Source organism: Arvicanthis niloticus, chromosome 14 (assembly GCF_011762505.2).
Source record: "Arvicanthis niloticus isolate mArvNil1 chromosome 14, mArvNil1.pat.X, whole genome shotgun sequence".
NCBI lineage: Eukaryota > Metazoa > Chordata > Mammalia > Rodentia > Muridae > Arvicanthis > Arvicanthis niloticus.
Window position 1 is genome coordinate 17745793 of NC_047671.1, and position 18014 is coordinate 17763806.

Below are 18014 nucleotides of genomic sequence, written 5' to 3' on the forward strand. Positions count from 1 at the left end.
GAGCAAGCAGACTGTGAAATTTGAAATTTGCCCTGGGATAAGAAAAGATATTGAGGACAAATAAGCAGTAGAGTCATATGACCAAGTGTGTATTTGTATAAGCTTACTCGGGATGCTGCACAGAGTATGTGCTGGAGGAAGGTGAATTACAGGAAGGTCTAGTCACTAGGAGATGCATGTGATCGATCTTATGAGCAAGGAAGTGGCAGGGATAAATATTTAAGTCTGAGCACAACAGTGTGTGTCTGCATGTGCTTTCTCCAATGGGAACATCCTAAATGCAGCAAATATGAAAGTTGGCCCTAGATGGTACACTCTGGCTTGCTCAGCGGTATATATCTAAATTAGGTAAGACTAGAAGAAAGGATCCAGGAAGAGAAGCAAGCTGAAAAAAAGGAGAGAATTTGGCTTCTCTGTACTGCTTTAAAATGTTTGTTATGCAGAAATTGGAGAGATTTTGTGAGTCTTTATTTCACATTGCTCTTGAGAAAGACACTGCCTATCAGATGACAGTTTTTCTCCCCCTCTCACAAATAGATTCTAACAGGCTAACTAACTTATAGCCAGTTTTTCTGTTTATTCTAAATAGTCTAATTCTCTGGATTTTTTTAATATACCAAAAGTAAACAAAGGATCCATGGTGGCAGAAATAACTTGAAAGCTCCTGCCATTCTTTATGTAATGGGGAAACATTTCACATGGAAAATGTTTCTCAAACCACTGGAAAGTTAGGTACCCCTTTCTTCTCCACACTTAAAAGGATCTTACAGATAACCAGTTTAGTTCCCAGCAGGAATACAGACTCAGCTGGTCCCTTAATAAAGTGAAAGAAAACACAGAGAACTAGAGAAAATAGTCTGCAAAAGTCGACTCAAAGATAGTGTACATATTAGCCATTAAGATCTGGATCTGTACTCTCTGTACATGACACAATACTTACATGTTATACAAATTAAAAGACCTAAAAAAATAAGTAATCAAGAACACAGTTTAGCTTAATGAAGTGAAGATTACAGATGAATGAAATATACAAAAAGCACCAAATGTTATATATTTCTACCACATTAAATATATATTCTCCTCATATTTAGAGTTATTTGTATTCAATGAACTATCTTACTTATATTCAAATGGTTAAAAATAGAACTTTTGAAGGAACCACAATACCAACAGCTTCTTTCTTAATTCCCTGTATCAGCTATTTCTCTCCTGAAGAACATTGTCTTCCCATTATTCCGCCTCATAGATTTCAGTCCCCAGGAATAAGCCATCGAAGCCATGAGGTACCTTGTAATAGTTAATAAATAATATGCAGTACCCACATCCACAGAGAGTGATGTTACCCAACAGTGAGAATTGTGCACGAGAACTCCTGCAAAGTTGTGTCTGTTGAGACCGGCTGACTGATTAGACTGTCAATACCATGAAGAGCTTGGAATGTTGCAGGTCCAAGAATTACCTTATCTTGAGCTAGTTTTTACCCTCTCCAACAGCCATTCTTTGCCCACTTCAGTGGCTGAATTAACATCCTGTGAGTAATGATAGCTATGTTTTCGAATCTATTAACTTAGCAAACTTCTAGTTTCCAATTTATCCAAAAGCTAAGAATATCATTAGATAACATCTTGGGTCTACAGAATATCTTCCTCAAACTTGCTATACACACTTCTCTGATGTTCTTGTCAGTGCATTTTAAACTCATCTTGATTTATGACTTTCCTTTATCTGTAAAACTATAAAAGTTTGTGGAACTGCTTTCACATTGAAACATGAATTTTGGGCTAATCTAAATCTGTATTTCTTGGACATGGTCATTCAAAATTACTCCAGAGTAAACTATTTTCTAATTTCATTAAAAATGAATTGTGTACAGACATTTGTATTGTTTGTAGTTTGAGGATAGAAATCATCTGTCAAGATGAAACATTTTCTTGATTCAGTAAGCTGAGCAATAGAAATAAACATATCCATCAAAGATGAATTATGCATTTACCAACAGACCATAATTAGGAAAAGAATGATGTTGGAATTTATAAGTGACTCAAATATATGTAAATCCAGTTTTCAACTGTAAGTGTTACAGAGTACTTTTTGTAAGTGGCAGTTACTAATTTCTTCAATAAATTAAAGGATTCTCTACAGTAAATTTCAGTTGTGTATCTTTATGTCTTAAAGAATTCTTTTGTCTCTACTAGATAATAACTCATTGTTAGTACTTCTTTCTTTAGCTAGTTCCTATTCAATTGAAAACTACAGGGCCAGGCAGTGGTGGTGCATGCCTTTTATCCCAGCACTTGGGAGGCAGAGGCAGGTGGATTTCTGAGTTTGAGGCCAGACTGGTCTACAGAGTGAGGTCCAGGACAGCCAGGTCTACATAGAGAAACCCTGTCTCAAAAAAACAACAACAAAAAAACCCTTACACATTGCAGTAGTATATTTAATTAAGAACTAGCTATGTATACATATGAAGTACATCATGATATTTTGCTATATGCAATGTACTGGATAGCTTCATGTCAACATAAAAATAGCATAAAGTCATCTCAATTAAAAACATTTCTCAGCTCCTGAGAGGCTGAAAGGAGCTGAGGAAAAGGGCATCCCTGTAGGAGTACCAGGAGTCTCAATTAGCCTGGACCCATGAGATCTCTTGGGCATTGGACCACCAACCAGGCAGCATATACCAGCTGATATGAGGCCCCCAACACATATACAGCAAAGGACTGCTGGGTGTGATTCTGTCAGAGAAGATGCACCTAACCCTCAAGAGACTGGAGGCTCCAGAGAGTTGGGAGGTCTGGTGGGGTTGGAGTGAGATGGATATAAAGTGGAGTAGCAACATCTTCATAAAGAGGGCCATGGAGGAGGAAGTATGGGATGTGGAACAGTCAGAGGGTGGAACAAGAGGAGTATAAAATCTGGAGTGTAAAAAAATGATTAAATAAAATTAAACAAGAAGAAAAAAGAAAATTTCTCCATATAGACAGGCTTGCGAGGCATTTTCTTATTTAAAATTTGGTGAGGCAGGAACTGTCCTATTTTGGATGATGGCATGTCTGGGATGGTGGTCCTTCATGGGTTCTAAAAGAAATCATCCTGAGCAAGTCAAGAGGAGCAATCTAGTAAGCAGCATCCTTCCATTACTTTTGCATCAGCTCTTCTCTGCAGTTTCCTTTGCTATTTGAGTTCCTGTCCTGACTTCCTTTGACAATGAACAATGATGTAGAAATATAAACCAAACAAGTCCTTTCCTCCCTATCTTGCTTCTGGTTGTAGTGCTTCATCACAGCAATGGTGACCCTATGACATGCATATAGTGTGGCACCCACTATGGCATAATGATTCCATGTCAACTGCATATCTATCACTTTATTCACCTATCATTTGTTAAGTGTGACCTTTAAAACACACTCTTTTATAGTTTATCACATAGAATACTTTATTATAAAATTCTGTGCTCTTCCATGCATTATATTTTAAAATTAAATTCTCCTAAGGCAGACCCAGAGAGAACAACACGGTATGATCACATAACTCTTTAGGATCCAATAACTTTGAATATACAGAGATATAACTAGAATGACTATCATCTAAGCCTGGAGCTAGGGGGTGGTGTTGATCAGTTGGTTTCTGATTCCTCATCAGCTTTTGATTTGTTTCTTTTAATTATATTTGGTCCTCAAGAGTATATAAATAGCTATCCCAAGTTATATATATAAAAAAAAAACAGTATAGGTATATTATGAATGAGTTAGGTTCTATCATTACTGTTTGTCTTTCTGTGACATTTATGCCCACTCAGATATCTTTGCTTATGCTGTGGAATTTTGGAGTCTTATAAGATTAATATTTAAATGAGAATCTCATTGGTCCATGTTTGGTTGTGTACAATTGTTGTTCTGTGCCTTTTCTGTTGTTAATCATCTTTCAATGAAACCCATAATTAAAAGAATTATAACTTTTCTTTGACAGAAAAAATGTTTATTTGCCTGATATCAGGTGACTTTCTTATTTATGATAATGACATATAATTGCATTTTCTAAAGCAATGAAAACTATAAATGAAACAGTCAAATCTATTTGTTAGATTATAAGACTATGGTCGTCCTCTTGCTCAGCTTCAATCCCTTGAATAAGCTAATAAATGCATTTTGACCAAATCGTAACTAATATAATTTTGTATGTAAATATCTCATTTATGTTCTGAATTTTAAGTCTTTCTTCAAATATGGACACATGAATTTATTTTGCTTTTACTCACTCATTCATATACTTAATCAATCCCTACCTCACTAGTGAAAGGATTAAGAGAAATATAATTAATTACATACTTTCTTCTGCCTTCACATTGCCTATGATCTCTTGTTCAAAATATTTCATCATTTGATCTCATAAGAAATATAATACATTTATAATATTGTATTGAGCCCATACTTCTAAAGCAAGATCTATTTAGAACTTACATATATATTAAAATTTCACATTACCAGAACTTTGTTGAGGTAGATGAAAAAGCCCTATACAGTTTTCCTGTGATTTGTGTGCAATAATACGTAGTTGCCCATATATACACATCATACATACATACATACATACATACATACAATGACTTTTAAACATTAAAAAGTGCATTACCCGGTGTCATTCCTTGCCAATTGCTACTTACTTATATTGGCATTATGTTTCTCTTTGTCTTGGATTCCAGGGATAAAAAACCCCCAAACATCCTATAATACAAACATATGCATTATTGAGAAGTCACTTCTTAGAAAATCTAAGGAATTCAAACGTATTTTTTATTCCACTTTTGATATTATTTCCCGTGTTAGCCTTTATAGGTCTTGCTTGATACTCTTGGCCATGTACATTGTAGTTCAGCTCTGAGACATGCCTGGTGGTGCCAGCACTTCTGATGTTCTCCTCTTGTTCTTTCTTAGCCATCCCAAGCTCCAGCATCCTCCCTTCTGCTCCCAGAGATGTGGTCCCTGTCTTGGTTTCTAGTCGCTTTGTCCGTTTGAGCTGGCGTCCACCTGCAGAAGCAAAAGGGAACATTCAAACCTTCACTGTCTTTTTCTCCAGAGAGGGTGACAACAGGTAGGTATCATCAATAAACTTCAACTTCTTCCCCAAAACATTTTTAATGTCCAAGTGTGGAATAGATGGTTGGGAGAATTTCAGGAGAACCAGGAAGAATGTATGAAATCTTGACCCTGCCCCCCTTTTTTCTGACTAAATGAATAGGTGTGCTTTGTCAAAACAGGATAACTTTCTAAATCATGTACAAGACATCCCTGACAAAAGGCAAGGATGCAAATCATTATGTTTTCTTTGATTTTTACATTGATACAGAAATAGAATTTTCTGGATATTGGGAGAACTTAATATTAAGAATCACTGTGATTACTCAATAATAATCATGATCCAAAGAAAACAATGACTTTTCTGACCCTTAACAGAAGTAGAAAGAATAATTGTCTTTCAAGGTTTCTGTTAGGATTAAATTAAGATCAAACACGTAGTGTTCATAGTAGAGAGTGTATGTATGATTTAATAAAAGTTGTTGGTGAATATAATAAATCACCAGGTAAGAATAAACTTTGCTTTCAAAGTTGCAATGTGCAGTTTTTTGTTTTTCCAAAGCATTTTGCCCTCAGAATATTTCAGCATGTTAGGGTTTTAAAACATGCCTTCGCCATTTTGAGAAGATATTGAGTAAGTTTCAGGGAAAAAGCAGAGACTGGTTAACTAGTGTTCTAGCATCTCATGTGTAGGGCTTCAATCTAATGGGGTCTTTAGGAACACCCCAGGACCCTTAGGACACTTGATTGCTAGTAAATGGTACATCAGAATGATGTCTGAAGAATTCTATTCACACCACTTCACAAATGGTTTTATTCGTTTGTTAACAATAATTAAACTATCCTTCAAAGTTTCTGTTTTTGTTCAAAGTTTGATGCAACTGTTAAATAAAAGAATATATATATATATATATATATATATATATATATATATATATATCTCACAGCATGTGATTACTATGCTTGCTCACTGAAGATGCAGACATTTCTGTTAGCCTTACTTGTGTATTTTCTCCTTATTTTATCAGGTGTTAGAAAGATTTGGGACTTAGTTTTTATATGTATGCAAACTGGAGGGAATGATCTTTTTATTATTAATTTATTTATTTGTTCACTTTACATCTGTATTGCAGACCCCCTCCCTCATCTCCTCTGTGTCTCACCCTCCCACACTCTTCCCCATTCCCTTCTCCTCAGACAGGATGGACACACACCCCAGAGGTACCAATCACCCTGGCACATCAAGTTGCATTATGACTAAGTGAATCCTCTCCCACTGAGGTCAGACAGGGAAGCATAGCTAAGGGAAAGGAACCCCAAAACAGGCAACAGTTACCAAGTCAGGCACTGCCCTTCTCCAATTGTTAGGAGACCCACATGAAGACCAAACTGCATATCTGCTTTATATGAGTAGGGGACCTAGGTCCAGACCTTCAATGCTTTTTTGGTTGGAGATTCAATTGGAAACAATAACCTTGCCCAATTATTTTCATCAGTTTATATGGGTTTTCTAGAGACACTTTAATATCATTGTTCCAAAAACCATGCTGTCAACTCAAATACACTTCTTTTCTCTGTTTTCTTTATGTATAGTAATACAGTCTATTTAATAACCCAAAAAAAATAAACCCCAAGTGCCACTTCTCTCCTCCCTGCTTCTCAGCACTGATCATCATCAGGTCTTATAAGGCTACCTCAGTCCAAGTAACCCATGGCTATTTTATTCTGTCAGTCACTTCCATCATCCTCCCCTCAGTCTCTGGGAATAATTCTGCAGATTCTAATGTCCTCTCACTACATTATCTTTAATAGGAGTAGGTTGTATCACTCAATTCTCTGTTGAGAATGTAAACAGACATATATTTAAATATATATAAATTCAGTATATAAAGACAGTAAAAGCTTTAAAAGTCTTTTGATTAGTGAATCTCTAATTTTTATATTAGCAAAGGTTATATATATTATATATTATATAACATATATATTTATATATACATAGATAGATATTATACAACATATATAATATAATATTGATTAATAGAAGTATACTAGCTATTTCTCTAGCTTCTCTCTCTATATATATAATATTATATATACTATATATACTATATATTGCCTACAGAGATATAGTGAATCTTTAATTTTTATATTAGCAAAGGTTATATATATTATATATTATATAAAATATATATTTATATATACATAGATAGATATTATACAACATATATAATATAATATTGATTAATAGAAGTATACTAGATATTTTTCTAGCTTCTCTCTCTCTATATATATATATATATATAATACTATATATACTATATATTGCCTACAGAGATATACTATATATTATATGCATATGTAAGTAGATATATTTGTAATAAAAATTGATAGTATATATTATTTAATATATATTAGATATTATCCAACAGATAAATTACATACTCAACATTAGAGGTTAGGTTTGTAAATTTTTCAGTTGTGTGAATTTGGGCATTTAGTGTTTATAAATGATAGACAAATAGCATATCCCTTTAGAATAGATAAAAAATTACTTTTCAAGATTGCTAAAATAAATAAATAAGGGAATTCTTATATACCAGTCTTGCCCATATGTAGTATGAAGGACTGAAAAGAGCAAGATCAGAGATAGTATGGAAAAGAGAATGAAAAGGTTCTCAGTAGGTGAGATGAGAGAGATAAATGGGAAGAGGAAGAAACAAAAGAGGGAAGTCAGAAAGTAAGAAATGGAGGGATTGAGAAGGGAAGCTGATTTTGCTGCCATTATATTTTGAGTGTACCACTTATCTTCATAACTATTCACAAGCTTCTGCTTGTAATACCATTTTACCATGCCCTGTCCTGTGAAAACATTTCCTAACTTGAAAAGCGGAAACTTATTCTCAGAATGTTTTCTCTTCTTACTCCTATAATGGCACCTAAACCTTGTCATGTAGTCTCTCTATTATACCCATCATAAACATCCTCTCTTGTCTCCTTCTCCAGACTCCCGTCTCCTCGCATTCCAGTTTACTGCTTTCTTGCATCAAACACTTGATTTCACAGGGATCTATAAATCATTGGATCTGCCCTTCAGTGTTCTTTTCCTTCATTTATTTGTCAATTAAAATTTCACAGGCAGCTATGTGAACAAAATCTCCCAAAATACCAGGGTTTGTTTCACTGACAATCTACTGCTGAGCCTTGGGCTGACCTCAAATGTTTGTACACCCAGTGACATGCTATTGAAGACAATTATCTTTTCCATTGCAAGCAGTTGTTCAAATAGTTTGGAGTTAGAGAGAACTTCTTGACTAGGTATGTGAGCTCCTGTCTACTTCCCCTCTTAGCATTGGGATCTCATCTGGATTAGAACTGTGAAGTCCCACTGTATGCTACCACAGTTCATACTCTAGTAATTGATATATTCTTCATTCCTGTTGTGATTGGGAGAACTTGTTTTCTTGGAGTCTTCTATCCCCACTGATTCTTAAAATCATCCTGCTCCCTCTTGCACATAGCTCCTTAAACTATGAATAAAGTGGTTTAATGAAGGTATGCCATGTAGGACTGAGGGTCCCAAGTCACTCTCAGCATATTGTCCAGTTGTGGGTCTTTGTATTAGTTTGCATCTCTTCCAGAAGAAGTTTCTTTGGTGATGACTGACTAAGGCTCCAAGTCTTTCTATATGGCAGAATGTCATTAGAAACTATTTTATTGCTATGATACATTAGCAAAGCAGTATCATATAATGTTCTTCTAGGTGCATGGCCTATCTAATCTTTTGAGACACTTAAGCAGTTTCATGCATGGATTCTATTACACAGAGTGGTTCTTAAATTTAATCAAATAGTTGATTGGATACTCCCATAATATCTGTGCCATTATTTTATCAGTGTACCATAGAGATAGATCATCACCTTAGACTGAAGTGACTGATAATATGGTTGGTGTTTAATTTTCTACTCTGGTAGCATACAGAGTATCTTACAGAACAGTGAACATTAGTCAAGAGGGGTGAAGGTTCTCATTAGGCCCCACCTCAAATTCTCAGTATTCAATATAATATATATGTGTTGTCTTCACCAATAGTACCTTACCATCAGTTTCTGAAGAGAAGACAATAGCCTTAGCAATAGTCTGAGGTGCTTGAGGGTGTCCATGGGCCCCTTTTGCTAATGACACAATTAGATAGAACCTATTCATGACATTGGAGGTTCACTTGGTAGCAAGAGATATTTTGTTGGGTTCTTGTCTCCCTCATTATTTGGTGATTCCATTTAGATCTCTGTCCTCTGTGTATGAATTTTTGGAAGCTTCTATAATGTAGTAGATTTCCATATGACACCTCAAATGGCCCTTAGTTTTAACTGTCATTTCTTGTACTCCTTTCTTTATTCTTATGTTCCCTCTGCTTCTATGTTTAATCATCCCATTCCGGTTTCCTTCCATTTTCTCCATAATTAGATATTCTAATTCCACTTCTTTGCTAGATCCTTCCCTGATACCTAGACATTTACACTGTGATTATATGGATTATAATATGCCTATCAAATGCTTAAAGGCTAATATTCTTTTATGTCTTAGTCACCATTTATTACTATGAAGAGAAACCTACATCTAATAGTTTCTAAATTTTGGTTATGATGAATAGAGAAAGAGTAAACATGTATTATGTCTTGGCTGATATTGATTGTTTCTGCACCGTCTAGTCATCTAGACTGGTATCATTGTGATTCTAGGCTTTGATACATTGTCTTATCTTTGGTGAGTGTTCTACTCCTTTGTTTTTGTTGGGCTTTGGGTCTTTGGACAGAGTGGCTACTGTGGTTGCCTAGTAAGGAGTGGTTCAGCAGTTCATGTGTCTGGCAAAAAGAAATAGAGATGGCCTAGGAGAAAACACTGAGAGGTACTTCAAGAAAGAGCTAAGGGATCCTTGTTCAGACCTAGAGCTGGGGTCTGCCTGTAGTTCCAGGAGTGGTGGAATAGGATATCCTGCCAGTATGTTGTAGTAATCAAAGAATTACCTGGAATGACCTGTAATTTTAACATAGACCAAACCTAAGCTTATATGTTATGCCTTATTCATTCTTACATTATAAATGTATGATATTCTGTATTATATCAGTTCTCCTATTCTGGGTGACCATATTTATCTATATATAAACATGGAGTTCTATTTTCCATTGTGCTGAATTGTGCTTTCATTCTCATCTCTATCTTTTACACACTGCTCATGATTTATTTCATAACAGTTTACTCAATTGCTTAACTTCACTCCAATGTCTCACACTATTTTTCAATCATGATCTTGATCCTTATATTTCATTGCAGCTGGCCTTTTTACTAGTGTTTATCATTGACCTATATGTTGCTAAACTGAATAGTAATTATGCTTCTGCCCAGGCCCAGTGCATCAGCCAATGTTACCCCATTTAATTTCCTCCTCTGTTTTATCACTTGATTTCATTTTTCCGTGTGGCACATCCTGCCCTAGGCCATGCTATTTTGTGGTCAGCATTGCATGCTCACTTTTAAATCTCACTCCTGAGTTCTCTAGTTCTTAAATATTGAATTGCTCTAGAACTCATTCTTAGGGGATGTTTTCACTCTTGAATATATTCTATAAGTCTGTTACTGTCTTTAAAATTTCTCTCTCTCTCTCTCTCTCTCTCTCTCTCTCTCTCTTTCTGTCTCTCTCTATCTCTCACTGACTTTAACTTTTATTTGTGATCTGGACTCAATAATCATTTTTTTCACATGAAATCAGTCATTATGATTGAATAAAATCTAATACATGCTTTTGTCCAACTTTAAAATTCTCACCTAAATCCTTATAATTTCACAGTTTCTGTCTAACTCATTGAAAATATCTTTTTTTCCAGTCAGGTCAAAGTCTTTGGAGTAAATTCCAAATTCTCTCTTTTTGTTATTACTCTATCTCTAATTAATTCTTAATCAACACTTTGTACTAAAATCTAAGTAGTTCTTGTGTTCATGAGAGAAATATTTGTTCCTTGTTACAAAATTAAGAATAAGTATGACTTTACTTTTAACTTAGTGCTAGAACTCAAGAAGTTTATATAATATTACTCTTTAGATTTGGTATTTATAAGGAGTTCAAAAGTCAATTAACAAAACATGTATTGAACGCTATCATTTATTATAACATCTTCACTTATGTAAACTACTTTCCACGATACCATTGCTAAAGTCTGGCAAGTCTGGTCTTGTAACAACTGACTTAACATTTTAAATCATGAGTTGGATTGAGCTAGTTTTCTGCATTAATGAATTTCATTCACTACTCTTCATTCATTTGCTAAACCTTCTGGGTCCTTGTTCCCTCTTTATTCTCATCATTTATATTCTTTTTTTGTTTAATTTTTTATTTTTCCCCCAGACCTTTTAAAAATATGTTCTAAATCTACTTATAACATCTTTTCTGTATTTGCTGTCATGAACACAGACTCCTCTACCTGAGTCCATTCCCACAACTATGTCTTTACAATTTCCACTGTATTTGTGCTGAATCTCACTTCTTCTTGAAGAGTTTTCCAGATCATTTGCACTCTTCCTCACTTTTTCTTATCTATACAGTTTGACTGTCTGTCTGTCTGTCTGCTTGTTTGTTTTGCTTTGGTTTCTGAGGTAATGTGGGACAAAGGAAAACATGATATTATGTTAACAAAGCTACTCAAAACTTTCTAGGCTCAAATAATTTCCTCAACTCATTTTACCAAAATAGCTAAAACTGTGACTGTGCCTGAGTGCTTTGACTAGTCATTTTTATACTTATTAATATTTATTTTCTTAAATTTCTTTCTACCAGTAGAACAGAGACTTCATGTGGGGGTTTGCTTTTTTTTTTTTAATCTCTTTTGATTGCTAGGATATTATTAACACCTATAACAAAAACTAAGGCATATCAACACTAGCTATGCTTCAAATTTAAGCCCTAATTGAAATATCAACTACTATATAAAGGTATATACAGGATTCCAAGTCATTATTTATGAACTCATCAATTTCTCTTTCACATATTCCGTGTGTGTGTGTGTGTGTGTGTGTGTGTGTGTGTGTGTGTGCATGAATTAGTATTAGAGCACTTGCTAATTTTGTTCCACTATGTTTTTGGCATATTCTTTTAGATTCCTCTATTGTGCATGAAAACAAACTCTATCCTAAGCATATAATTATTAATTGGATCTTCTAAGATAAATTTGCAGAAAGACATGTGTCATATTCCTGATAGATTTCATTTCCTAACCAATAAAATGAATTATGCAGGGTGAAAACACTGACAGCTATTCAATGAAACTTTTCATAATTGAGAAAAAGAAACTGATACTGGAATTTGATTTCAACATTCCCATTCATTTTGTATGTTTTAGCTTCACACCAGAGGAAATACATGCCATATGTCCCAGAAAGATTAGCTGTGCTACTTGTTTGATTTGCAGGTTTGTTTGGCTCCTCAAAACAATAGTGTTTTAAAAGGTAGAGGATTGAACATCTGTGGCTGATGAACAACATCTCTGGCAGACAAATAACTCTAGCTAACTTTGTCATTATTCTGTCTGACTGGTTAATAGTATCAATAATGTAAGTGCCACGTTTAGCATTTTTTTTTTTTTTACCCTGCTCCTCTGGGTACTTTCATCGTACCATTCAGAGAACATCATACATTGAAAAGTCTAAAAGCCAGGTTTCAGATGGAAGAAATTGCATTTCAGACATCCACTTAAACCAAAAAAAAAAAAAAAAAAAAAAAAAAAAAAAAAAAAAAAAAAAAAAAAAGTCACTAGAATTAGAAGTAATCACTGAGATCACAATCTATTTTCTTCTACATAAACATCCAGAGACTGATGCTCAGGGAAGGCAGTGGTTCCTATGTCCAAAGCTGCAAAGTTGACACTAACAATGTTAACAGACACTTACTGAGTACCTACTGGATTGTAGGCAAAGATTCTTGTGTGTACGTGATCATTAGCAGTGTCCATGAGCAAGCATTACACAGATAAGGCTAGAAGCCCACATTTCTGTTATGTAGCTTTGTAATGCAAGGGTGAATCCAAATCAGTCCAAATCTTCTTCAGAAGAGAAATTAGCTTTTTTTTATAAATATTTATAGAATTAGGACATACATTTTTTACTATATGTTTCTCTCTAATAGCTTTCAAACACAATGAGTAATTTGATCTGTTTATTCATTTGCCATGACTTAAAAATATTAGTATATTTTCTATATGTATAAAGAGCACTGTAGCTTTCATTTAACTTACTGGAAGATTGCTTGTGGAATTTGTCACAGTGCAGTTAAAGTGTAAAGGTTATGGAGTTAAATAATTGAACCTTAAAATTTTGATTTTTTTCTCAGAACTCTACTAGCTGTGTTACCTTTGGTCAATGAATAGTTACTAGTCTGTATATCTAGAGATATGAAATTAATAGTGGTATGTGGTGTATGTGTTTGTGTGTGTGTGTGTGACATTGACTTATTATAGACTTAACAGTCTTATAATTGTGGCTTGCACATTGAAGAACACATTAAGTAGTAACTGTTTAATCTCATACCTGATACCAAATCTCCATGAAGAGTCTAATATGAGCCCACTTTAAAAGGCTAAAGAAACTGGAATCAGATGTCTACAAGGGATGGCAGCCCCTGTAGACACATTCATAACAGAAGACTGCAGTTTGCAACACATTCTGATTTTATTCCACCTCAGACTTTAGCTGTTGACAGACCTACCAGAGTTCTCCTTCAGTTTGTTGTCTTACATGCTGTTTCTGAAAACATCTGCAGATGCACCCAGAATACTGTCTTATTCATTTTCTACTGGTCTCCTAATCCAATGAAGTTGCCAATCAAGATAAAGCATATAAAATGTGTGATGTTGTTCCTTTGTGTGCAATGACAACAATATTTCATTTGTAAGATTGTGATGAATATTAAGTGAAGCTTATAAATGTACCTGAAACATTAGTTTTTTGCCCATTGCAACAAAACCAAACAGTTCTTGTTAACTAGTGCCATATATAAATAATTGTGTGGGTTCAAAAATTAAAATATATGAAATACAGGGACATTTCCTGACACTTACTTAGAGGAGGAATTTATTGCTTTCATAAACATTATTCCACTTGATCCCCAGATAATGTAGTTATGATAATTTCCATTTGTAGAAGAGCATGTTCAGAAAGAATGAAAAATAGTGCCTAAGCAGCTTTGCCAGTAGTAAACAGTAGAACCAGGATTTAAATTCAAGGTGATCCCTTTACTCTATGCACAAAATAAGAGATAGTTTCTTTTAAAAGGTACCTGTAAAGTACAGTAGGCTTTCAGATGAGAGAATTAAAACACTTCTATAAGCATCATCCAATTTAATCCTCAAGGTATCTCTGTGAGGTAGGTAGATAAGGTGGGTATCATTTTGTAAATGAAGTGTGGGAGGATCCCAAAGACCCCTGACATGTTCAAGGTCACCTTCTTTCTTGCAATAGGAAAAAGCCTGGACCAGGTCTCCCATTGTACAGCACTGAAGTTGTATATGGCTCTGCGCTGCCTCAGAAACCTGTGCTCACTGCCAGGGATTAGAGACAAGGATTTTTGACTGATATGGAGGATTCACTTTAGAATTCACTGTGCATTACATTTTCCAACATGGTGTTTACATATTCTTTCTCTGCTCTTCAGCATTGAGGGCTCAGCAGCTGATGAAGCTTGTTATCCATGACAGAAGTGTATTGTATTGTGATAGGAAAAAAAAAGCCTCAGAATCCAAAGCACCAGTGAAAAAGTTTGGGAAAGCTAGCCCTCCTCTCAGAGCCTTTACTTCAGTGTAAATTGTAAACCAGACAACTTTTACCAAAATCCATTTCTAGGACATTGACAGAGAAGATGATGTCCTTCCTCCAATGAATGTAAAGAATATTGAAAATTACAACAGGCCATCTACAAAGGTGTAGGCTTAGACTTTTCAAAATCTACTTTTAATAAGGGTTCTCAAATGCTTCCACCCCACTTCTAGCCCACTGTTCAAATGTAGGCGAGAAAAGATGGTAAATAGGACAAAGGGATGTGGACTTGTTTAGAAGAGGTTCCTTGGGTCAATTCCAATCTCAGTTTATTCAGGATACCAGCAGTCCAGTTTAATAGCGTCAGGATACCAAACAGGAATCAGCTGCACTGGCAAGATCTAGCAGAAACCATCAGGCCTCTGATGAATTGACACAGGTCAGCGGGAGTGACCAGGACCCACCAGGACACCAGTTCTCTTCCATGCTTCTCTCAGTGATGCAAAGATCAGTGAAGATGAAGACTCAAGACCAATGAAGTGATTCAAAGCTAGCTATCCAAGCATGCCATCACTGTCCGTTGAGTCCTATTTATATTTTCTCCAAACATCACTTGTCTTCCCATGAGTCTTGTCTCAGCAAAACACCATATGAATCTGTCTTAGAAAAATACCATGTGAGCCTGTATCATCTGAAATATCCAGAAACTTCCACTTCAGGAGGCTACATGTGATAGAGGAATAAAGAGCAGCTATGAATACTTAGAAGGGGAAGGGAATGGGGAGAGAGGGGGAAGGGGGAAGGGGGAAGGAGGAAGGGGGAAGGGAATGGGGAGAGAGGGGAAGGGGGAAGGGGGAAGGGGGAAGGGAGCAAGATCAGGAGAGTAAGAGAAAAAACAGGGGATAAGCAGCTCCTTTTATAGTGAGTCAGGCACACCTGGCTGTTGCCAGGTAACTGTGAGGTGGAGCCTAGACTAAATGCCAGCAATTCCCGATTGCCAGGAATACCATAACCAGTCCTCTGTGGTAACTCAACTCAAAATGCTCAAGCTTTGTGTAGTTCCCAGAGATTAGGAGGCTTGGAATGTCCCAATTTGCAAATAATAAAACTAAATTCCACTTGAAGTATGCTGTATTTCAAATAGCCTTTCCACATTTCAGTAGGAATAATGCAAAGATTGCTTTTGAGGATAGTAATTTGTGTCTCAGAAAAGTTAATGCTAGATAAACTGGTAGGTGATCTGCAGTGTGTGGATGGTTATTGCAGCCAAGCAGGAAAGCTGGGCTCACTCAAGGAACTAGATAAAGTGACAAACTGGAAATTCAGCTGTTTGATCATGAGGATGAGAATAAGCAATTGAAACAGTATGAAGACAAACCTTTCTTCCCATAAATATATGTTCAAATTCTTCTTGGTATTAATGTGCTCTTTAATACATGTCTTGGATATATACTAACTAAATCTCAAGGCAGAAATTGTATTAAACAATTTTTTAACCAGAGGCTTGCTTCTCACAATTCAAGAAAGTCAGATTTTAACTAATATCTTAAAGAAATAGCTGAGACCATCTCCCCAAAATGTTTATTTTTTTCATTAGAGTAGCTGATGATGAATTTTTTTTCAAAATTTTTTTCTTTAAAAAATAACTTTAATTCAAAAAAAAAAATCTTTGATTCCTTACGGTGGGAAACACATTTGCATATAGTTTTGGGAAGGATTTATTTTATAAGTATGATGGTTTGTATATGTTTAGCCCGGAGAGTGGCACTATTAGGAGGTGTGGCCTTGTTGGAGTAGGTTTAGCCTTATTTGAGGAATTGTGTCATTGTGGGCATGGGCTTTAAGACCCTTACCCTAGCCACCTAGAAGCCAGTCTTCTCCTGTTTGCCTTTGGAAGGAGATGTAGAATTTCAGTTTCTTCCCATCATTCCTGCCTGGGCTCTGCCATGCTCCTGTCTTGATGATAATGGACTGAACCTCTGAACCTATAAGCCAGGCCCAATTAAATGTTGTCCTTATAAGAGTTGCCTTGATCATGGTGTCTGTTCACAGCAGTAAAATCCTAACTAAGACAATGAGTTTGTTGAGTTTGAGTCTTTGTCTGTATACACCCCCCATATATATATATATATATATATATATATATGTGTGTGTGTGTGTGTGTGTGTGTGTGTGTATATACATATATACATACACATACATATATGCATACACGTATACATCATATACATCTACATCTATCTATATCTACATCATATATATTTACATTATACATATACATGCATACAATCATATACATCATATACTGTAGGGAAAAAATAAGGCTGGGGATCCCAGGGTTCCTCCTGCCATGCTGTGGGTAGTCAGCTGTGAACACTCTGGGTTCCTCCAGCTGGAAGTTGGGCCTGGCTGCTCATTAACTAAAAGCCTCTCCCCAGCTCCTCATGGTTCCTCATGGCCCCAACACAAGAGGAAGTCCTTGGGTTTCCAAAACCGGTTTATTCACATGGTGGACGGTGGATGGATCTGGATGCATACCCCCTAAAACTCAGGATGGACCTGAGTTAAAAGGGGAGGGGAGAAGGAGGAGGGGCTGGGAAGGAATGTTTAATCAGCTACACCTCTGGCCTTCAGGTACCTCATTAGTATGTAAATCTCTCTAGGGCCTGTTCATGCTCTCCACCTGTGTACATGACTGAAGGGTGAAGGTGGAATGGAGATTAGACCTCGTGTTGGCCCCGACAATATACATCACACACACACACACACACACACACACACACACACACACACACACACACACACAGGTGCCTCGTGCTTGCAGATACCAAGAGAGAACATTAGCTCTCTTGGAACTTGAGTTAGAAACAGCTGTAAATAGCATGTGGGTACCAGGACATGATCTTCAATAACGCGGGTCTTCTGCAAAAGCCTGGAAGTAGTCTTAATTGCTGGGTAGTCCGTTCTGGCCCTGTATTTGGATGTTCTTATTGCTGTCAATTCGAGTCATATTGCAGCAAACTGTAGTTTTTAGTTTTGAAATACTCCCATGATTGTGCTTTTAGTCTATTTTTCTGATAGGACCACTCTGTGTTTCCTTTACTGGCCTCGAAGCCGTTATCTTCCTGTCTCAGCCTC

General features: G+C 35.9%; 1 protein-coding gene across 2 annotated transcripts in view; it reads left to right on the plus strand.

Annotated features, from left to right (window-relative positions):
- Positions 1-18014, plus strand: part of Dcc (DCC netrin 1 receptor) — a 1059673-nt gene that overhangs the window by 740967 nt on the left and 300692 nt on the right. For both annotated transcript variants that reach the window (XM_034518676.2, XM_076912482.1), the window contains exon 8: positions 4938-5094. In XM_034518676.2, coding sequence (XP_034374567.1) covers positions 4938-5094 — 157 coding nt within the window. The remainder of the gene's footprint in view (positions 1-4937; positions 5095-18014) is intronic.